This window comes from Glycine max, chromosome 19, assembly GCF_000004515.6.
Source record: "Glycine max cultivar Williams 82 chromosome 19, Glycine_max_v4.0, whole genome shotgun sequence".
Taxonomy (NCBI): domain Eukaryota; kingdom Viridiplantae; phylum Streptophyta; class Magnoliopsida; order Fabales; family Fabaceae; genus Glycine; species Glycine max.
Window position 1 is genome coordinate 47,394,771 of NC_038255.2, and position 25,040 is coordinate 47,419,810.

A 25,040-nucleotide genomic window follows, 5' to 3' on the forward strand; every position below is an offset into this window, starting at 1 on the left:
AATAAAAAATAATCTTTAATCATTTTAATTTAAATTGTTATTAATAATAAATTATTATAAATAATATATCAATAATCTAATAAATATCAACATATATGAGATAATATTTATTTAATAAAAATAAATATATTTTATTTATTAATTTATATATATATATATATATATATAATACACATATAATTGTGATCATTAAATTTTCTCAATTAAGAATTTTTAATCGTTACTTTTAACTTAAAAAATATTACTGCAATGTTGAAAACAAATTCTCAAAAAAAAAATATATAATAATTTTCTTTTACATAGAATTATTATAATAATTAAAAAATTATTTATTATATTTTAATCTTAAAAACTTAACGTCTTAAGGCATTAGTTAATAGATATTAAATATGATTAAATATTTATAAAATTAATGATCATTTAAAAAAGAAATTGATCGACTTTCAATAATTAGTATGAGCGGTAAAATTAACATTTTAGTAAAAACAATTGAATAAATGAAAGAATTTTTTTTTTTAAATCATTCATTGATTGATTGTAGCGTGTTAATTTGTTAGAGTTTATGTACTGTCCTCTTCTTTCTCTCCCCGGAAACCATGAATTCTAACAATAGGCAGTTGACTTGGAGAACTAGCATCGAATTATATCATGATGAATGTGGACCTTCACTCTTTCGTAAAAATGAAGCAAACAAAGCTAATAGGACCCCTTCCCCTGCTATTTTTGAAATGAGAATGGCAATTTATAGTTTTATACTTGCAGAAAAAAGCCCACGAAACATATTCATCTTTAGAATCATCCTTTTTAATTTGTTGGATAAATAGTCACTTTTATCTTTAATTATATAATTCATTAACTTTCATTGTTATTATTAATAAAATAATTTATGTGACATAAAAAGACGAATTTATCATTGAAATGATTATTAATGTGGACAGACATGCTGACTAAATTGGACAAAAATATCAGTAAGATATCATCTTTAGATGTAAATGTTATTAATTTTTTGTTGAATAAAAATGTCAATATTTTTTTATTAAAAAAAATGTTAATAATTTTTTTTGAACCTAAATATCAATATGTTTCATTGGATAAAAAATGTCAATAATGAGTAATTTTTTTATTAGACTTAAATATCAATATGTTTTTATTTAACTAATTTGTTATACTTAAAATTTCATTTCCATTTAAGGGTAAAATATAATTTTAGGATAATTTTTTTTTTATTTTTATCGTTATAAGCATAACATTACAATAATCACTTAAAAAAATACATTGATAGACATAATTTAAAACAAACATAATAATAAGGATAATATTGATTATTAACCATAATTTTTCTGTCGCAATGAAAAATATCAAAAATAAATATTGTATCAGTTTACCAAAATAAAACATTGTAACGGTGTATCAATCATTACACATTTTTTCAAATTACCCCAAAAGATACATATATCCCATATATTCACTTTTTTAAATCTTAACTTTTTTATTAACAATGATAGACGTAAGTTAACGGCCGGATACATTTATCGTATTTTTTACACTTTTGGGGACTAAATTTTATATTTTAATCTTTTATTGACGTATTTGCCAGCGAATTAGACATTCATGGACAAAAGTGGTTATTTACCCATTCATATTTTCAGAGAGAGTGGAAAGATGAAAAGTCAAGAAAATATTATATGACAACTATGTTTTTATGTTGACAATTCACGTTGACAATCATTTCAGTGATAAATTCGTTTCTCTGTGCCACATAAACTATTTTAGTTACGATAATGGATTAAAGTTAATGGTCAGATATATTTATCGCACTTTTTATACTTTCAGAAATTAAATTTTATATTTTTATCTTTCAAACTGACTTACACATTCAATAACAAAATTGGCTATTTAGAGTAATTTGTTCAAATAACTACTTATTAAGAGTAGGCGGAGCCCTCAAATAACGAAGTACCAGCAATTTTTTTTTAAAGGTATGTTCTGTTTTTTATAGTAAGGCAAACTTTACACCAGCATTGATTCTTTAACCTTGTACAAAAATAAAGTTCACCTCCCGTAAGGCCCACTCTTTTTAGGTGTAATTATCTCGAAGCTCAACAGATTCCCGTTGGATGATTGGCTTTATGGGCTGTTAAGTATGTTCTGTAAGTGGGCCTGTACTTGTTATGTGTAGACTTATATGTGTTTTTTTTTCGTCCAAGGCTTATCTAGGTATTTTCTATCTCTCTCCATATTGTCTAACTTATTTTAGGTGACAATGAAATTATACGACTCCACTGAGAATTCCAAATTATCTCAAAGGCATAGCTTCAAATTATTTTTAACTTAATTCCTTAGAATGATGAAAGTTCTTGCTAGAATATTAAAGTTTAATTCGTTGAAAATTAGAAAATAACAAGAGCATTAGAAACAGGACTCAATTCAACCCACTCGACAATTGTTCTTATCCCTGAGAAATATATTCATTCTAGACATCCTATCATATGGCTTCATTTTCCCAAACAAAAGATATGAACAATACATTCAACCCCAACAATATGTATGAATGAAAATAAGAGAGAAAATTCACTTAAAGTAAAAACAACAATCCAATTCAAAATTCAGGCATTTCATTCTAGCTATACCAACAAAGAAAAACTAGAAAAACGTAATTAAAATAAAAATCAGCAAAGGAAGTTTATGACGAATTTTCTAAAACTAAGTTATGTCTGGTTCCTGTGAAATTGGGTGGATGGGAGTAGACTGATTTGTTTTACGTGACTTGGCACGCTCGAATTGGAGACAAAATAAGTTCAGAAGGAGTGAATCCCACAATCTCAGTATCCGTCATCGTAAAAGTGCATCTACAGTAACACAATGGCTCACAGACAATTGTGGCTCCTGATGATTGCTTATGATAATTTTTCGCACCTGCAACAAACTTTTCAAGGATCTTGTGGTAATTTTACAAAAGTCAAACAACTCTATAATATTTCTTCCACATTTTTTCTTAAATCAAACAATTTAACATTCAATATTATTTTTTCTAATTATCTCTTTTTTATTTTAATCTACTTTATTTTTTTCTCAACAGAGCATAAAGCTTGCCTCTTCAACAAAAATCTCATCTTTCACCTTGCTTAATGCTAGTGCGACAATGAGTGTTAATGATTGCCTCTTTATTTTATTCAATAATGATTTTTCTAGCAATCAAAATGTCATCGTGAAAATAATAATAAAACAATTTTTTATCAATAAATATTATTTTTAATTGTTAAGTTTCTGTTAATAAAAAAAAAAGCAAATCCACAATTTTTTTTCTTTCTCCTTAACTATCAAGTCAAATCCAAAAATAATGAAATAATAGTCAGTATTTTTTTTAACTCATGAGTGATTTTCAGCAATGTGAATCCTAGAAATGATTCCAAATACCTTTTTTTATTTTAAATGAACATAAAAGAAAGAAAATGATAAAATCAAATTTAAGAGGACTCTAAATATATTTTGTATTAAATATATATTTGAAACTTATTAATTACAAGTGGAATGCTTTCTACGGAAACCATCACATCCCTCCTCAATTTACTTTTTACAAGTGAAATACTGCTGAAAGGTTGACGTTTTATTTATTCCTTATTCAGTTTGACTTGACATAGAATGATATCTCTAGGTGGATAGAGCTGACCTATGTTTGATAGAGAGAAAAAAAAATAAAGAAAAATAATTGAAATTTAAATTGAAGGAAAAGTGAAAAAAAAAAAAAATTTTAAGTCAATTTTTATTTAGATTTTTTTTTCTTCAATCAAACAAAAGAAAAGATACTGTTATATGTGTTTTTTTTTCTCTTAATTTGCTTTTTTTCTATTTTCACTTTTTCCAAATGGACCATAAGGATACATCTAAACTGACGGTATAAATTAAAAGATGAAAATAATTTAATTATTTGATCAAAATTTAGAGTCAACATACATATTCACATACAAAACTCAACTGGAAAACGAAGGCTTAGATTTCTGATTATTTTACGAGGAAATGTTGATTGTACACACACAAAAAACTTTAAATAATTAAAATTAACTAACACATTATCACATACTGAAATTTTTAAATGATAAGGATGAAAAAGAAAAAGAAAATAAATATCAGGGACTAGGACAGACTAAAACTGAAAAACTTTTTAGGAACTGAGACGGACTAAAACTAAAAACCTAAAAAGTTCAGGTATTAAAAATATGATTAACTTTTTTAATTATAAAGATAAGTTTAAAAAGTAAAATAAAAATAAATAAGTGAAGGGTGTGAAGGTAAAAAAATTAATGTTGACGTATATAATAACACTTATAATTATTATATTCACAAGTGATACAAGTGACTTTTTTTTATTGGAGTTTTATAATTTGTCTTTTAATATAATTAAAAGTTGAATTGATTTCTTCAATTATTAAAAGTTTAATTAGGTCATTCTAATTATTAAAAGCATTATAATTATACTCTTTTCGTTAGTTTTATTAGTTCGATTAATAAAAATAAATATTTTTATATCTATGTAAAATAAATAAAAAATTCACATGTATGATCAATGCAACCGACAAAAAAACCGTATCATTGTTAACTGCAAATGATTTATTTTTTTTGTGTGTGTACTGGAGTTATATTTTGGTGTGTGTAATGCAAGTGAGACAACTGCAAAAGTTATATAAATTATGAAACTCCATATGACGTCGGTGCTGCTTTGCTAATTGCTACTTTGCTTCAAGGAGAAATCGTGACTTGACCATGTCTCCTTTCGAGTATCCTGGTCTGCATCATGATCATACAGGATAAACCTTTTTTAGGAATTTATATCTAATTTCTTATTCTCTTATCTATACACTCATGAATGGGTATGTTTGTTTCATATCAAAATCATTTATTCTTAATTTGACACCTAGTTTAATTAATCTATAATTTATCTCCAAAATTAACTAATTCCAGTATACATCTTACTTACATTCAATCACCAAAATAATTTATAATTTAAAAACAAACACTCCAAACTGTTTTGATTAGTTAGTTTGCATTCTAACTAACAACAAAAATAAATTATATATGAAGTCTGATAATTTATATGAACAATGAACACATAAAAAAGGTACAGGAGTTCACATTTTTCAAATATAGTAGCATAGAACTACGTTCTAATCTCCTGAGCTGGTGCTTGATGGTATTGCTAAATTCAATAACATCAAACAGAACGGTCTTCATCTCATTCTTTCACCTAAACTAACAATGCTCTTAGACCTAAGATATACACATACATAACATAAGGCACGCCTGACCTCTCTTACACGAAAAATTAAACACCCACATAAAGCACCATATCACTGTGAGTGGTCCACAAAATTTAGATGCAGTTTCTTGAATATCTTTACTATTATTTTCAAATCAGAATTAGAATTTAATTTCAATAATCTAAATTCCAATTCTAATTAGACAATAGCACGAAAAGCACTTAAACAACTTGCATCTAAATTATGTTCTATATTTAAATCTTTGCAGCAGAAAAACCTTTGAGGAACAATAACCAGCGAGATAGTTTTGTCTTAACTTTCTTCTCCTTAATGGTGTCCAAGCTAGGCTTCCACCCCTTCCCCGATAACTGTCTACTCATATACTCTGGCCTCGACCCTTCTATCATTTCTGGCAAAAACTCAGAAAAACCATACCTCTCTACCGTGTTCTCCACCTCCACCTCTTCCTTTCTCTGCAACACTGAAACAACCTCTCCCTCAGAGTGGAACAACCGTGAAAGCCAAGGAAGAAACCCCGAAGAAGAAACGAAATACTTGGAATGCAGAGAGGAATTAACAATCAAGAGAATGCGGCGACTATCTTCGCTGCTCAACAACACAGGCTTCCCTCGCTTCACCGGAACCATCACATAGGTTTTCTTCATCTCTAGCTTTTCGTCGGCTGGTAGTGGCGTTGGCCTTTTCTCCTTCACAGCGGAATGGAAATCAAGCACTACTTGTTGCGGGTGCTCCAACATGAGCTCTGCCACTGTCAGTGGCTCGTCGAATTCTTGAACCGAACCATCCCAGTAAACGATTTTCCCAGTTGCATCTCTAGCTATTTGGTTTCCCATGAGAGACTAAATGCGGTTTCTTTTTTCTATTCAAGGTTTAATTTTTTTATTGTTCTGGCAGAGTATTTGGTTTGGTAATTGTAAAGTTCTCACGACAGAGAATGTGAAATGACTTATATTGAGAGGCTGCAGGGGAAGTGTACCATGTTTGTTAAACCGCTCCATCTTGTGAAGGTTATAATGGTGGACTTGGTAGCTTTCATATGCCTGAGTCGTTGGCTTTGTCTCCCACGTTACTTAATTTATCTCATTAAAAAAAACTTAAATACGTTATTAAACTTCCATAATAAAGTATTAATAAATTGTTCCGTATTAAAATTTTTGTTTTAAATTTTTATGGGCTTTTCTTTTTAACATTATTTAACTATTATGATTATATGTCAAAAATTTATTAAAGACTAAAAATAAAATTCAATTATTTATCGTTCATCTTAAATATATTTAAGCTCTTAAAAAATAATTACATCGATGTTCAAAGGTGTGATTGGATTGTGGGTTGATGTAGGATGGCCCTTCAGTCTGGCTGGTGGTGACCCAATTAGAATGTTCTTAATTTTAATTGCTTAGTCTATTTAGCTAACTGGGAAATGAATTCAAGGAACCGTTCAACTGCAATTTCGCTAAATTATTTGATTGGGTCATTGAAGGTTGTATTATACTTGAAGCAGTGTAATCTGATTGGGCTCTCCAATTTACTTGTCTTTTTCCTTGTATATTCCCTCCCTATACGGTCCAATTTAATTACAGCAAATCTGGGTTGCTTGTCGGTGGTATAATATAAACCTCATGACCCCTTCTTTTGAGTGTTACATAATATCATACAATATTTTTACAACAATTCTAACAAGACATAAAGAGAAAAGCAAATATATATATATATAAATGTCCACCCCATGTTGGAGTATAATACAAAATCTAAATAGGGATAAAAAAAAATATAAGTGAACTGTAAAAAGTAAAATGTATGTTTATCATACAATATTTTTACAACAATTCTAACAAGACATAAAGAGAAAAGCAAATATATATATAAATGTCCACCCATGTTGGAGTATGAAATAGGGATAAAAAAAATGAAATATAAAAAGTGAAATGTATGTTTATGATGCCTCGAAAAAATAAAAAATGATGTGAAGGAGAAAGATAAAAAGTAATGAAAAAATATATTATAAACAAACTATTATGAAAAAAATGGAGAAAAAAATTGAGCAAGGACAAAAAGTACGTGCATGCATTCAAGCAAGGATACCCTACGTTGCTGGGTATCATTATTAATTCGACGAAATAATATGAAAGATGTGAAATATGACGAATTAATTTGCTCATATTGACTTCATGAAGGTAGCACGCGATTTCTATGCAAAATTCTTTAGAAATTTTTTGTTAAGATTTAGGAAGTAATAATGGAAAATAGTAAGATAGGGCGTAATGATAGCTTCATATGTTGGTTTCATTGCTCAAAGAAAAAGAAAAAACAACTTTTTTAAAATATTTTTTTTATCCCCAAAATAAAAGAAGATTTTTTTCTTGGCAGGTTTAGAGAATGATACCTTTTAAAATAAGTAATAAGTGATTTTTAGAATGGTAATCAAACAAAATACAACTTCTACTTTTCATAAAGTTTCTATGACATAAATCATTTTTTATGCATTTCTAAATATTAATTTTCTAAAAGCTTAATGGAACACATAAGGTTCGTTCAACTCTCATAAGGTAGTTTTTGTATTGCTTTTCTTCATTTATTTTAAAAAAATAGACTTTAGAATTAGTTTGTTATAGATAAAAATATGAAGTATGGTTTAATCAGTTAAAAACTAGTTAGCAAATTGAACAGCTAGCCTTTTTTTTTTATTGAAGCAAACTTTTTTTTTATCATTCAGAAATATAAAAAAACTTTGATTGCAACATTGAAATTAAGGGCATAGCTAGCTCGCTATTTTCATAATATCATATAATCACATATCATTATGTATAGTATTTTTTTTTAGTTTCATAACTATATTAAAAAATTTCAATTTTTTTTTTATGAATACTAGTAATATAAAAAAAATTATATTGACAATACATTACAATTAAATTCTTGAATTTTTTTTTTCAAAACTTGTGGTCTATAATACTAGTATGTTTTAGTAAAAAAAAAAATCAGAACAACTTTTACATGTTTTTATTTTCTGTCTTTTCTAAGAAAACACGAAAAATATACTGTATGTTATTAATGGCAATGTAGCAAATAGTGAAAAAAAAAAAACCGTTTAGTCTCTGGAAACTTAACTACATTCCCCCAACTTTCTTACTCTTTACTCTGCACTCAGCCATGCAAACATATAACATAATTTTTGCTGCAACGCTCTATATTTTTCTTACAGGCCGGCAAATTTATTTTTTTTATGAGCAGGGTTTGAGCACAACCTGTGCCAAAACAAAACCAAGCTATAACAGAATTTACAAAAGATATATCAGTCAAAACCAATAGGAAAAATCACACAGCTTAACTTAATTAATGTTATCCCCACCAAAACCATTATGTCAAAACACTGGTGTATAATATGTTTGGATTGGATAATTAGATTGGTTTAGGTTGATGAATTAACTGAACACATAATCATTCCTAGTTTTTGGTGTCCAAATGTCTTATGTATTCGGCAACTTCTGCAACTATTTTTAAAAATAAGTTTATCTCTCAAGTTTTGTTTTCTTTTTCTTCTAAAAATCATTTTATAAAATAATTTAAAAAACGCTTAATCAAATAGACACATTTTTTAAGGAGTTAAACATAATGAATAATATGCGATGTTAAAAGTTAATTTAAGGGAAAAAGTGAACAAATTTTAAGAAATATACTCAATAGTGAAAGACAATATTTTATTAAAATAAAATGAAGGTTACAAAAAAAAACTCATGTATAATATAGTAATATTTTTTTCATAACAAAAAGACAGTATTTTACTAAAATGACTAATGTATAATATAGTCAGTTTTTGGCGGGGTAGGCATTGCCCCATTGCTCCCCGTCCTGAAATCTAGTAGAGATATCTTGTGAGTTGTGACTAGGGTCAGGTTGACGACTTGACGTCTGCACAAGAATCAAAAGTCAACAACATAAATGATTTTTGTGATTTTCCTAAAATACTATCAAAAATAAATATTGCTATATCCCTGACTTATATGTGCTAGAAACATCATAAAATAGGAATTTGTTTTCCGTTATAAATAAGGAAGGGGACAAGATGTTGGATATTATCCTATTCGTTAGGTTTGCAAACCTAAGATAAATGATTAAATGTGCTATATTGGTACCTTAAATCTTACTAACAGTTGAAGCAACTGAACAATAATGACGACAATCATTGCAAAGTGACGGTAATAACTGCATAAGGACATGTCACATGCCCACAGAATATCATTTCAGTTCTGCTAATATTATTACATTTTTTTTATTCATTTCTAATTTATTTTGACAGAAGTTCATTTCTAATATTATTAGTATGATTTCACTAATAATGCAAATAATACAAAGATTTTTTTTAGTTATTCGGTACTACAGATTATCTTACTTTCTCTGTAAACTTAACGTGCGAAATTAAATAGGAATGAAATAAACAAATAATTTAGTAATAACTTTAAAAATAAATATAGTCAACTTTGATTTAGTAAAATAAATATACTTGAGTCTGATTTTATATATTGACATTTTAATCTTTTTTACGTTATCAATTAATTAGAAATTCTTATAAACATGACTTTTAAAAATAGTTATCATAAAAATTAATAAATTTATCTTATATTTAGTTTATGATGGAATAATGATATAAAAATCGTTTATAGAATTATGTTCTAAATATAGTTTTTAAAAAATGTTGTTGTTTTCATAATTAAAATGGGCATACAGTGATTTTGTTTTCTTTATCAGGATACGGCAATACATTTTATGATTAAGGGCTGCGGGCTTACATTTTCTGTGGGCCGAAAGCCTTTTTAGAAGTTTTGTTTAAATCTTAGGGCGGCTGAGGTGAATTCTGGACCGAGTCTTTTTATAAAAAAAAAAGAAAGTTATAATTTTAATCCTATCATTTTTAATTCATGATTTTATTTTTTTAAAATCAAGATATTTACTCTTTTATTGTTAGAATCAATACTTTTGGTTTTTTCTTTTGTTTATGGTTAAGCATGATGCTTTTATTATTGATGGTTAAGCTATTTTATTTTTACCTTTTAGATGATTAAACTATTTTTGCTTTTGAAAATGGTTAAACCTTAAGTTGTGGCTTCTCTTTAAGAGTTAAACTTTGTCTGTTGGCTTTGATAATTTTAGTTTCTGCCTCGTATGGTGGTTAAACATTGGACCTCTGGTTTCAGCTTCTATCTAGAGTGGTTTACCCTTGATGGTTATGCTTTAACTTATGCAATTATGTGTTTAATAAGTGGTTAAGGTTTGATGTTCTAATTGTATATGTTTCAACTTTAATTTGTTCATGATATATATTTCTAGTCAATGAATTTCCGATATTTTCTATTGTATTTTCTTTAGACTCATATATACCTGTATTGTTTATTATAAGCAGAAAATATTGTAAACAACTTATAGTTTATGGGAGCCTATTAGAGATATGGAATTAATTATTATGGTTGAGTATATAATAACCCCTTTGTCCTCATTGTAAACTCAACTTTTACCATTCTAATTCACTTTTACTTTGAGTATCATATTTTTTTCTCTATTGCCTCCTTGGAACCATGTTTTCTAACAATTTGATAAAAAATAACTACAAAACAATTTGTTACATCGACTATTTCTTGTTGATGGATAAATTGAAGAACCTTATATAGTTATATTTATTTTTTATTCAAAGAACCTCATAGTTTTATGTATACATGCAAAATTTCACAAATATAATGGTGATTTATGGTTGTGCTACAATCACACTATAGTGAAGATAAAGAGATAACAAGTTTTTAGATGAAACAATTCTTTCAAACATGCTGTAGCAAACTCTTCCATTTTAAACCAGGACACGAAACAATGGACAATGTAGTTTGTGCACCATTTGTTGTTATCTTTAATGTTTACTTTATGCTTTTTTTTTCATGCTCTTTTTTCAATGTAAAGATATTTGGGACGTTTGTCTTAGTGCTAAAATTTAGAGTACTTTGCTATATATTTTGGAACGTTTGTTATATAAAAGGGTATTTTTGTAATGAAAAATAAGGTATAATTAAGAGGGGTGTAAATATCAAAAGCCCCAATATTCCGGCCTAAACATTTTATAAAGTGAAGTTTTAGCAACAGTGTTTGATGCACAGTCTCATCCCAGATGCTAGTTAAAATATTTTTAAAAGGAAAATATTTTTTGGTACGAACAAATTTTCGTAAAAATAGCACGGATGAATGTCATTGGTTGAGAACGTGAAAAAAGGATGCAGATTAATGTAAAAATAACAATTTTTACATTAAGGACTTATCTTGTATGATATGTTATTTCCCACTAGTCGTGCTCTCATTCGTAACAAATGTTTCATATACTAAATAACATTACTCTTTTAAAAATAAGGAAATTGCTAGTAGAATTCAATCAATAAGAAACGAAATTAACATGCTACAATTTAATAAATTTAACCAATCATAAAATGTATTATTAGCATCGCTCCACATTTTAAATATGAACTTGGACCTACTAGGGAGGAAACCAAAGAGAAGAAAAGTGATGTACAAACTACAAGGTGCTGGGAAGTGAGAAGAAACAAACTATATATAGTTGGCAAGAACAAAATCGAAATCCATGAGAATAAACCAGGAGTTTAACAAATATTGGTCGACATCTAAATTCTAAATGAATTTGATCCATCCATCTTTCCATGTTAGTGTAGAAAAAGCCTTAATTGAAAGTTAATAAAAAATGAACACACAATAGTGTCAAGTGTGAAGTGCAGGAGGAAGACAAATTGGTTGAGAGATGAGGGCGATTCTATTATTCAAAGATAGGATCCAAAACGGGATTCCATCGTACTTGGTTCCCAAACCTCGGACACACAGAGGGTGAAACCTTCGCCATATTATTACCCCTCGTCCTCTTTGTGTGGCCACTCTGTTTTTCCGCAAGAGCCATCTCAAACTCTGAAGCCTTCGAATTGACCCTATTCACCGGCAGTAGCAGGTAAACCTTACCGGCTACAAGTTCCTCGTCGGCCAATAAAGCCGAAACCCGTCCCGTTCTACGGAGTTCGTCGACCGGAGTGATGACATGGCCGAATTCTTGGATCATGAGCTCCCCCGATGTTGCGGGTAGCTTGATCTCCCGAGGGTTCTCATCACTGTCCAACAGCATCGCTGTTTTCGTTCCTTTTCTTATCTTTTTCAAAATAGCACCATTAGGGATACAAATACAAGAACAAGAATTAGCGTTCCCCATAGACTAGCGTGTTTACTATACTTAATAATAGAGGCGATGAATTATTGAAGATGCTTTGTTTTGTGTTGTGTTCTGGAAGATGGGAGTGAAGAGTGATTTGTTGAACTTGAATGTGAGTGTGTGTATATATATATATAGGTTTTTAGGGGAGTGGAAATTTATTAATTGAGATTTGACTGTAAAGGTGTGGTTGTGGGAGTAATGTGGAGAAGTAGTGTCAAGAACGCGGATCTTTCTTCTTTTTTTCTCTTGCTGACTCTTTACTTTTCTCCTTTTTTTTTTCTTTTTAAAATCTTTCCAGTTCAATAACAGAGGTATACTATCTTGCTTTTATAACTCTGAATAATTGTATACTCTCATCAAGTACTATAAACTTTGTGAGAGAGGGGGAAAATGTGAGATTAATAAGAGATGTAATGAATTATATAATATGACAGAAAAAACATAAAAATATTATAGAAATGAATGAATATTATAGTTATTCATTTATAACCCTAACGAATAAGTAGTTATTGAGTTTGTCAGTTAGTGTGAACTGTGAAGTGCTGGCGTGGGACCTTTCCTGCATTCAACTGCACAATGTGAGTCAGATTCCAATTTTCAACGAAAATACCGAATTGTGGCTGCCAGAATTCAGTATCACCAAGCTTTTTGATTTGGTCAGTGTGCTTTACAGTAACACTGGATTGGCGTTTGCTGTATCTGCCTGCGAGTTGGGGACTTTTTTATTATCCAAAAGAGACAAATTTTTACGTAATGACGAGTTTTTTTTTAGAAAATTACTAAAGTAAGTTGTAATAGATGTTATTAGATGTCGTAATATTTATTATAATTTCTTATTTTTTAATTGAAGTCGTTATAAAATTATTTATTATATTTTAGTTAATTTTTTTTTTACAACTTTGAAGTTGTAAATTTTGTTTTTTGTTTTTTGGTTTTATGATGTAAAGTCATAAAGTCTTTCTTTTTTATGGTTGACATTTTGAAATTGTAAATCTATTTTTTTGTGTTTAAGTTAATTTTTTTCAACTTTCTAATTTTTTTAATGTTTTTTTAAATTTTTAAAAAATTATTTAAATGTATAATAAATAATATTAACTTAACTTATTATTAATATATTTTTTATGATTTTATTTGATATGTTATTAATTTATTTTAATATTTTATTATTTAAAATATGTTATATATTTTTAATATTTTTTTTATTATTTAAAATTTAGATAATCTATTAATAAAATATCTAATTTTTATTTAAATATAATCAATTTTTAAATTAAATTATTTCAAATTTTTAATATCTTCTTTTAATTTTATTATGTATTTTAATTAATAGATTATCTAAATTTTAAATAAATAAAAACATTTAAATAAAATAATATTAAAATATATAACATGTTTTAAATAATAAAATGTTAAAATAAATTAATAACATATCAAATAAAATCATAAAAATATACTAATAATAAGTCAAGTTAATATTATACATTTAAATAATTTTGTTAATTTTTTTTCAAAAATAAAAATAAAACAAAAAATTATAAATTGGAAAAAATAATACCTTAAACATTGAATAAAAACTATTTTACTACTTCAAAATCATAAAACATTCAACTATAAAGTCATAAAAAAAAATCCCTACAAAATATTAACTGAAATTGTAAATAATTTTAATTTCAGTTAAAAAAAATAGAAAATCGTAACAATTTATGACTTCTAAAAAGTCATAACGTCTGTTACTACTTATTTTTTTTTTGGTAATTTTTTAAAACATACACCTAATAAAAAAATGTAAAAATTTACCTTCTTTTGGTAAAAAAAAGCCACCGGCTGGGCTTGGAGGAATCAATTTTCTATTTCTCATATTCTTGAATTTTAAAGAAATGAGAAAGAGAAAATTACATCCTATTTTGTGGGGCATGAGCGGAAAAAAACATAAAACATAAAAATATGATAAATGAGACAATACAAAAGAAAAGGGCAATAAAAAATATAAGAAACTTTAAGTATATGTTTTTTAACCCTCGATATAGAAGTGGTAAAATGAATCTAGTCCAATAGGCTAGTCCTCTTTATAAATAAGGTTAAATCGGGGTCTTCAAATTTAACATACAAAAATATGTTAATTTGGCCCAATTCAATGGGCTTGACACATCCAACCCTTAAAATATTATCTTGAACACAGTCATATTATGTTTTATTTGGTTGGATGTTATTTATTATTAACTAAATTAAAATTTTGGTCTCATTTACGTTTAGGTTTCAGTTTGGTCTCTTGTATTATAAGGTTTTATTTTGTTTCCTTAAAGGTTTTTTGTTACACTAAATTAAAGATATTTTATCATTTTTTTACACTAATTTAATTAATTTTATGACATGTGACAAATAATAAGAGATGACACGTGAGTTAAAATTGACACAATAATACCAATTATTGATAGAAAGACTAAAACGTTTAAGTTAAGAAAATATTACTAATATTTGTCTGTATTTTTTGGTTAGGTTGAGCCAAGCATGGAATTTAGTTAGTCCATTCTAGCTCTTGGTGGGACATAGGGCAATTAGACTAGTTCATGGTTTACTCATTTAAAGAAAAACTATATAAATGATGAAAATAAACTAATTTTTATATAACAAGTTAATGAAATACTTTTTAATCACTATAAATTAAAATAAAATTATAAAATATAATATGCAATAATAAAATTAAACATAGTGCATTTAATTATATACATAGCAATGAATAGTATTAGAAATTAAAATCAAAAGTACATATACGTAAAATATTAGCTTAGATATTAACGACATATAATATTATCATTTGTGAATTTATCAATTATAAGACATAATTTGAGACAACGGGCTAGTTTAGTCTATCACCGATTAGCCTGATTCGAACTAATAAAACTCGAGGTTGGGCATTAGACTAATCGAGTTAGTCCATGAAACTTGACTCGTTGTAACACTCCTAACCGCTACACTAGCTAAAAATAAAAGATGCGATATTTTTAAATAAGTGACAATATAAGTATTTTATCGTAACTTTTTGTAGACGGCTTTTATATTTAATATTTGTTACAAAATTGGGGTAGAATGGAAGCCTAACAACGTGAATGGCCTTAATGGGGAGCCTCTACCTAGGAGTAATAAACGTAATGTTAAGTTGCAATGCTCTTCTAGTGAGGAATTCAATTTCTTGAGTTTTTGTTAGCTATGTTCCCCTGTTATGCGATGGTCATGGCATTATATACAGCTCGAATAAAATTCTTCTTCTTCTTTTGACTCGTGCGCTTGATTACATGAAGATAAGGCTTCTTTATTTTATACGGAATTGGTTTTTAAGCGCTTAATTTGCTAATTTTATGATTAAGAAAACTTCATTTTCTTCTTAACTTTTTCATATTTGTCGACAATTCCTTTACCTGATCTTCTACATCCTCTTGTTCTTCTAGCTAATGGATATTTTCCTTTGACCTTATCTTCTCCGTTAACACAATGAATGGTAAATTTTTATGTTAAAAGGTTACGCTGCAGTATAGATTATTGTGTTTTCTATCATTCTGATCCTACCAGTTTCCAAACTGTTAATGACTCTTTCAGACACCCAAAATAGCAGTTCGAATCTTGTACACACATATATTAAGGGAATTGAAGCCTGATTTGGTGTGAATCGGGACACACGAGGCATTTGAGGATCCCATATAAAAAGTCGTATAAAACTGCTAGCATTGTCTCTTTAGGAAGCCATATAGAGGCATCTTATAATTGAACTAATAGTTAATCGTGATTATTAAATATTTATTGTCTAATCTGATAAAGCATGCTGAAAGATACATATATGCCAGTTAGTAATACGGTAGTAGTTGATAGTGTATCCCTTTTCACCATACTGTGCAGTTACTAGTGAATCTACATTAAAGACATACACTCTATGTGTCACGTTAATTTTACGGAATAAGACTAATAAGAAGTACTAAAATGAAACATAAAAAAAATATGAAAAATATATTTTAAGTTTTTCTCTCGAATAAATGTTTTCCTCCCAGAAATGTGGATATCTTGCGAATATAAATCAAAGAGTATTTCATAGCTGTAAATGAAACAAACAATTTCCATTTAAAGGACTCAATTCCAACATATTTTCTTCTTTTACATATATTGTTGTAACAATAGTTTATGGCAGACCGAAAAAATTACTGGCTGAGTCATGGACAATGTCGCTTTCTTTAAGACGTTTCGTGGCACTGTCAAAAATTGTGCAAGCAAACTATCAACCACGATGTTCCCAGGATAAAACAGCCCAGATCATTGTATAAGATTCTCACTGCACTGAGGGAAACTTTTCTAGAATTACACCCTCTTGTATGACTTGAAAAAGTCACTCTAAAAGGAAATCGAGAAATGTGACTTTAAAAGTCACTCTTAAAACCAACCGAAAAATATGACTTACAAAGTCACTCTTAAAGGCAACCGAAAAATATGACTTACAAAGTCACTATTAAAGACAACCGAAAAATATGATTTACAAAGTCACTCTCAACTGGGGAAGTTTGCCGGAAATGCATCGGCTGAAATATGGGAGGGAGAAAGAAAAGTTGAGGAGATACTTTTCAACTGGGACAAGGAAAAAAGAAGAAATGAACTCTCTATATATAGGGAGGGAAACACTATTCAAGTGTTTATCCTGAGCGATGTGGGACTTGAAGCTTTTTTTTTTCCTTTTTTTTTTTCAAACTTTCATTTGTTCTAACAATCCCCCACTTGAAATTTGAAAAGAAGATTTTCGAGGATTTCATAAAATTGTGCATAAACAAAGGTGTCATACAACTTGAACCTTTGCATAGTGAGTAAGATTCAGATTTTATTAGAGTGACTCGAAGTCTTGAACTCTATCTCCGACATCAAACCACACACAACCTTTTCATAGGTGTATTCTATAAAGCCCGTGCGTTAAAGACCATGCACATCTATCTCGGTATAGTGAACGCTCTAGAAATTTTTGCCCAAAATTTCATATGAAGCGGCCCCCACTTCAACATTCACATAGGTGAGTCTATCAAGAGTACTCCTGTAGCCTAGGTACTCCACTCAATGTAGAGCATAGATCTCATCAAGAATTATGAATTTTTTCCATAACTCATCCTCTTGTTACTTCAGGAATCATGCTGCCTTCACTTATAACAACATGTTCATCTCATATCACTTCATAACTTGTTATTACCCATTGAACCTAGTTCTTGGGATCTCCAGTCATATAGGTCGGGTTACCATCATGAATGATCATCGTAGTAAGGGCAATAGTCCCATTCTTTTAGAAGTGTTATGGACTTTCTCTCTAACTAATCCTTTCGTCAAAGGATCTGCTAAATTATCATCAGTGTGTACGTGATCCACTCTAACAGCTCTTGTTGAGGGTAATTCTCTAACAGTGTTGTGCTTACAACGTATCTGTCGTTTCTTACCATTGTAATAACGGTTCTTAATTTTTTCAATAGCCGCGGTACTATCACAATGGATCAACACAGCTGGTATCGGTCTTTCCCATAAAGGAATCTCTGCAAGTAAGCTTCTTAGCCAACTTGCTTCCTCACTAGCAGTTGCTAGTGCTATCATCTCAGATTCCATAGTGGACTGAGCTAAGATAGTCTGTTTCTTTGACTTCCTAGAAACAGCCCCACCAACTATGCTAAATATATAGCCGCTGGTTGCTTTGGAATCATCTGAAAGAGTGTTCCAATCTGCATCGATGTATCCTTCAAGTACAGCGGGAAACCTTTTATAATGTAATCCAAGATTTATGGTTCTTTTAAGGTACCTCATTACCCTTTCAATAGCGTGCCAGTGCTCCATACTAGGTCTACTGGTAAACCTGCATAATAATCCCACAACATAGGCTATGTCGGGTCTAGTACAATCAGTGGCATACCTAAGGCTGCCAATGATAATTGCATACTCAGTTTGTCGTATACCTTCACTAGTGTTCTTAAACAGTTTTACACTTGGATCATATGGTGTACTAGCAGGTTTACAGTCAAAGTAGTCATATTTCTTTAAGATCTTCTCAATGTAGTGAGATTAATCCAGATAAATTCCCTCTTTTGACCTAGTAATCTTAATACCAAGGATTACACTTGCTTCTCCGAGGTCTTTCATATCAAAGTTGTTACACAACAATGATTTCACATTGTTCACTACATGAATATTTGAACCAAATATGAGAAGGTCATCGACATATACACATATGATAGTGCAAATATTATTTACAGATTTGTAGTAAATGCATTTGTCACTTTCATTCACCTTAAACCCATTCGAGACTATTAAGTTATCAAACTTTTCATGCCACTGCTTAGGTGCTTGTTTTAGGCCATACAAAGATTTATCTAATTTGCAGACTTTATCTTCTTGTCCATGAATCACAAACCCTTCAGGTTGTTCCATATAGATTTCCTCTTCCAATTCACCATTTAAAAAAGCAGTTTTAACATCCATTTGGTGTATCACTAGACTATGAATAGCAGCAAGAGATATTAGCACCCGAATAGATGTTATTCTAGTGACTGGTGAAAAGGTGTCGAAGAAATCCACATTCTGTCTTTGCCTAAAACCCTTGGCTACAAGGCGAGCCTTGTATTTATCCACAGTACCATCAGGTTTTAGTTTCTTTTTCAAGATCCATTTACAACCAATTGGTTTGCAACCAGGAGGCAAGTCTACTAAATGTCATGTCTTGTTAGATTCTAAAGAATCCATCTCATCATTAATGGCTTCTTGCCACAAGTCAGCATCCAAAGAAGACAAAGCTTCTTGGAGGTTTGATGGATCCTCCTCTAATGTATAAGCCATATAATCGGACCCATAATCTTTAGCAATTCTTGCTCTCTTACCTCTTCGAGGCTCTATATCTGGTTCTGGTTGTGCAAGATTTTCACTACTAATAGCAGGAAGATAATTGGATGAAGTACCTCCACTATCCCTTAATTTAAAAGGAAATTTATTTTCATAAAAATCAGCATCATTTGACTCTATGATCACTTTTGCGTTTAGGTCATAAAACCTATACGCTTTTCTATTAATAGCATAACCAATGAACACACATTCATAGGCTCTACTTGCAAGTTTAACCCTCTTAGGATCTGGGATCCTTACACAGGCCAAACATCCTCAAGTTCTCAAATAAGACAAATTTGGTTGTCTTTTCTTTAATATCTCATAGGGAGATGTCTTGCTTTTTGATTTGGGGATTCTATTTAGCACATAACAAACAGTTAACAAAATTTCGCTCCACCAAAAAGATGTTGCACTAGAACTCAACATAGTAGCTACAACTAATTCTGTAAAAGTTCTGTTCTGTTCTTTCTTTCTTTCAGCTTTGCCGGAAATGCATCGGCTGAAATATGGGAGGGAGAAAGAAAAGTTGAGGAAATGCTTCTCAACTGGGGAAAGAAAAAAAGAAGAAATAAGCTCTCTATATATAGGGAATGAAACACTATTCAAGTGTTTATCCTGAACGATGTAGGACTTGAAGTTTTTTTTTTTCTTTTTTTTTCCTTTCTTTTTTTTTTCAAACTTTCATTTGTTCTAACATATATGTATAGAAAAAACAAGCTATCTAATTTGTAAGGGACAAGAGTGAACGCCCCCGAGAATGTTATGATATGTCCTGCTATCTGCTTCCTGTGTGGAAGAGGATAATAAGAAAAGGAGAATTCCTGATCTTATGGACATGGTTGCTTCACGACTACAACAGTACACTCTGCATGCTTGGCACAATAATCACTTACACTTCCAATAAGTGCCCTGCAATTAAGGAGGTTATTTTCAATCATATATTACTTAAATTAAAAATGAAGGGTGCCTGCAGCAAGCGATCCACAAGTTTATTAGTTAGCTACCTCTTAAAAAATCCATAACCATGAGTTCCCAAGACCAAGGTATCAGCCTCAAGTTTCTGAACTGCACTGCATATCACATCCTTGGCATCTCCGCACCCAACTACTCTCTCCTTTTTCATCTGCACAAACTCATTGTCAAGGGGTATAGGAAGCAATAAATTATTATATGGTCTGAACAATCTTCTCGTGACACATAGAGATTAGTTAGACCACATGATCTCCAACTATGTAACAAAAGGATAAAATTATAATACATTTGTGGTTTTGAAGTCCTTGCAAATGGCTTCAGCTCTTTCCATTACTGAATTAGCCAAATCCTTGCCGTGTTGTTCCATAGCTAAGATAGCATGACTGGAATACCCTGTAACACATGACATGGAATTAGTGAGACGTGGAAAGAAAAGAAGCCTTAAATAGATGTGATTAACAAATATATTGGGGAGTGGGAAGAAAGCAAAACATGCATGCAACATTGAAGGAGTGAACAGGAGGAGGTGGCTTGACATAGAGGAGCACTAGTTTAACGTTGGGGGTATCGGCAATAAGGTTGGTGATACACCAGGACAGTGCAAACATGCTCTCCTCGCTCTCATCCACACCCACCATTATCTTTCGCTCTTTTCTCTCCATTTTCCTCACCCCTAATTAAGGAACCTGCTATGGGAACAATGGCTCTGGCCTTCAAAAAGATAGAGATCGAACGGGTGTAATTCAGATTTTCATTTAGCCGTGTGGATTTATAGAGGTTTTTGAGATTTATTAACTTTTTATTTATTTATAAAGGTGCAAATATTTACCTCATTTCTAAATAATTAATTTAAGTCACCAAACTTTTGGTGTAGATCATATATATTTTTATTATTAAAAATAATCAAATTTGAGATAGGTAGAATTATTGTAAAGAGTTAATATAGTTATATTCAGAACTCAAATTCAAGTTAAATTTGAGAAACTTAAGGTGGTTTATCATTTTAGTAGCATTTTCTTAATTACATATTTTATTGATAAGATTTAAATTTAAGAAATTTGAATTGAATTTAAAGCATAGTTTTTTCACATTTTTTAAACAAATAAACAATTAAAACCCCGTTCCGGTACGATCTTACTTTTTAATGAAAAAACATATTAGCTTTTCTGCATTTTGGGTATAATGACGTTAATATGCATATAACATTTATGATTCCAACCAGTGGCCGCTCAAATGATACGGACTACTAACTACTTCAAATGCGAAATCATCACCCGACGTTCTTGTATTAAAATTCTGTTTTATAAAATTATCTGAAAATTTTCTAACTATTTTTTTATTGAATAGTTGTAAAATTTGATAACACCTTACCTTTTTTTTTTTTTTGAGGGGGATAACACCTTGCTTATTATAGCAAATTTTAATAATTTCTTTACTTAATATCTATAACTAAATAAAATATTTCACAAGATTCATGTGAGAAAAACTATTTTAAAATCATCAATCATTTGTGCTATTTTTTTCTCTGAAGTCTGTTTGTATAACTAAATAATTTTTTTTATAACATAATTATAAGAATTAATCGCTTTCCATGGAATCATTACATTTTTACACACAAAATATATTTTAAAAAAAATTGCTTATAGGTTTTTATAATTATATTAAGGAGTTTTAAATAATTTTATCAAAAAATTTTACATTGTTAGTCTCTCCCTAGCTCCTTATGTCTTTTAGGATATTTTTAATACTATGAACAATTACAAACTTGTAATTTCATTAAAATCGCTCTCTTCTTTCTTAAGAACTATTTGAAAATATGTATATGTTTTGATTATCTGGCCTTGAGAGTAAAACATTTTCTTTTAATAAATTATTGAGAGAAATAATATTTTTAAAACAAAAACGAAACTATAAAGAGAAATGTCTTTTTTAAGATTGTAGAAAATTGAAAGGTAAGAGAGCAAACCTAGTAGCAATAAATATGTGTACAAAGACGGGGCCAAGAATATGTGAACAAAAAACGAAGGGTAGAGAAGCATAAGGTGTGAAGGCAACAGCCACATAATAATAATAGTTTGTATTACAACATGCGGATGAGATTAATCAGGATGACCGTTGTCACTATCATGATCATTAATTATCATGTCACCTTTTAAAAAAAATTATTATTAAATTTATCATCCTCATTATCTTAACTCCTTAACTGTCTCTATCATTACTGTCATGATTGTCTTAATGCAGTTTAACTAACAATTTACTAATTTGGCCATTCATCTAGTGATTTAGTAGCATGATTGAGTTGATGACATGTTTTAGAGTAATAATGGAATTTTGACTAGTTTTAGAGTAAAATGCTATAATTTTATTCCAAATCAGGCGTGTTCTCTTACTATAGGGCTTTTTATTTTTGTATTCAATACAATAAAGATAAGGCCCTTGGGCGCAGAAGATTCCAGAATGAGTGGTTCAACAGTACACTTGAAATCTAAAAAAAACGGAACAGAAAAAGCAAACCAAGACTGGATCACAGGGGATGAGCTGACACGAGAACAAAGCAAGGAAAACCTGCAAACAGCAATTGGGCTCTTTCTGAAATGCTTTTTAACTTTTCGAAATGGTTATTCCGGAAGGTAAAAAGGGAGTAATTTTACTTGCATTTCCGGATGGACATTCCAAAAGAAAATAAGAAGAGCAGGAAGCAACATGAAAGTGTAGGAAACAATAGAGAAAGGAACACCAACGCAGACTTCGATCCAAGTACCTATTGGGTCATTTGAGCCTGTTGGTACTTTTTGGACCAAGGAGGTCTTGTTTTGACGAGATGGGCTTCTGAGCACAGTCCGGAGCACTTTTCTTTAATTACTCAATTCTTTAGTTAGCTTATAGAAAAAAGATGCGGTACGGTGAGATACTGAGAGGGTAAGACTGAAAAATTGATCAATGTTTGAGATTTGAGATTGAACTTTGGGGTAGGGACTGCGGGAATATTACCTCGTCCCCAATTGAACATAATTTTTTCAATTATTTACTCTACCGAAGAGAGGAATAGAGGACCCGGGAGAACCTCCAAGAACAAAGTAAGAGAAGGAGAGATAACTATTTTCTTTCTTATTTCTTCCTTGGTACAGTCAAGGATATATGTAGCTGATTACAAGAGCTAAATGTCATAAACTAAAGGATAACGTAACAGAAGCAATAACAGAAAAGTTGTTTTCCTATGCTGGTTCCTACTTCCTGCACACCCAATCAAGGTCCTTTTTCCCCCGGATAAATGCTGAGGGATCTTCTTCCTGCACCAGTCCAATCTTATATCCCTCCCAATTTTCACATCATACTCCAGTTAAACCAGTTCTCAACTATCCCCGCCTAAACGTTATATTTTGATTACTATAAAAGTGACCTTTAAGACAACCGAAAATAATAATTGATTAGCATTTCTATATGATCCATACGCAAAAGGCAAGGCAGGGGATGCAAAAGAAATAATTAAATAAGTAATATAATTACTACCTCCGCATATGTCTTTGGATGAAGACCACTTGATTGTTCAACAGATGTAGGTGGAGATGAAGATCTCACTGCACATGATATTCTAATTGTAGGTAACAAATCAGAAAATAAGACTAACTTAATTGAGACTTAATTACCAACATGATAACTTGAACACAAGTTGTAGTCCATTTTTTCATTCACAATCAGTTGTTGCATATATTTAAAAAAAATTACAGCTGATAAAAGTTAAATTTTATTTTATACAACTTAACTAAGGATCAACACTTAGCAGTGTCAAAATTTCATTAAAAATACCGAGACAGTCCCTATTTACTTTTAAAGAACCAATTGAACCCCTAATCTAACATCTAAATGTTAGTAGTAAAAAACTAGTGATTGCTATTAACAATTGCCTTGAATCGATCCTACCCCCGTCCGTTAGATTTCCATCTTCCAGATCATGTTATCAATGTTGTAATTATGTGATTTCTTCAATGCAACAACTTTGGAAACCCAATGTACTGTACTACTAGTGAGTTCTTTGCTCTTTCATCCCGAGGAAGTTTGCAAGCTCACTGAATAAGATGTTCTCAAACTAATAGGGGGAATGAAGCAATCTATTAAAAGGCCTCCAACATTGAACCCAACCTCGTCAATTGTCCAGGCCTCTTTCATTATTGTTTTAGTATGGCTCATGGCCATCTCCCCAAACCTGAAAAGGGTAATGTTAAAATTATATAAAATTTGTTGGGTGTATTTGAAATTGGGCTGGTGCAAGAAGAAAATCCCAAATGCTGATTGGGGGAAGGAAATTGTTTGGGGCACCCAACAATTTTTCAAAATGCTGAAAATACCCTTATGATATTTTCGGTTATAAATAGCAGGTTCAATTTTTCATTTCTGCAGCATCATTTTTTTTTTCCACAAAATTTTTGTCACTTAGTGTAAGTTGCTTCTGTTAAGGGCGGTTTGAAAGCGTATTTGGTCTCCAGTGGTGTACGTGCGTTTGTGAGGAGTATACGGTAAATTTTGATCGATTTTCATCAACGGAAAAGGAGAGTGCAAAAAAAAAAATTTACGTACCTACGGATCAGTAATCTGTATGACCATACAGATATGGACAATTTTTTTTTTGTGGATACGGATTTAAAAATATTTATTTTGTAATAAAA

At 30.1% G+C, this 25,040-nt stretch overlaps 3 protein-coding genes across 3 annotated transcripts; all 3 read right to left on the minus strand.

Moving 5' to 3' along the window:
• Positions 1–5,051: 5,051 nt before the first annotated feature.
• LOC100527719 (uncharacterized) lies at positions 5,052–6,309 on the minus strand. Its single transcript, NM_001249487.2, is given in 1 exon segment — positions 5,052–6,309. A coding segment is annotated over 1 exon segment (600 nt). The 5' UTR covers positions 6,110–6,309; the 3' UTR covers positions 5,052–5,509.
• A 5,405-nt stretch (positions 6,310–11,714) lies between these two features.
• Positions 11,715–12,627, minus strand: LOC100810032 (uncharacterized). The gene has a single exon (XM_003554497.5). It carries the CDS (start codon positions 12,514–12,516, stop codon positions 12,076–12,078), a length of 441 nt encoding a protein of 146 aa, XP_003554545.1. The 5' UTR covers positions 12,517–12,627; the 3' UTR covers positions 11,715–12,075.
• A 7,163-nt stretch (positions 12,628–19,790) lies between these two features.
• Positions 19,791–21,129, minus strand: LOC100810564 (universal stress protein A-like protein). The gene is made up of 4 exons (XM_006604675.4): positions 20,873–21,129; positions 20,663–20,769; positions 20,409–20,527; positions 19,791–20,313 (listed from the first exon to the last, which is right to left on the minus strand). The coding sequence occupies exons 1-4, from the start codon at positions 21,036–21,038 to the stop codon at positions 20,232–20,234; spliced, it is 474 nt and encodes a 157-aa protein (XP_006604738.1). The 5' UTR covers positions 21,039–21,129; the 3' UTR covers positions 19,791–20,231.
• Between the last annotated feature and the right edge of the window lie 3,911 nt (positions 21,130–25,040).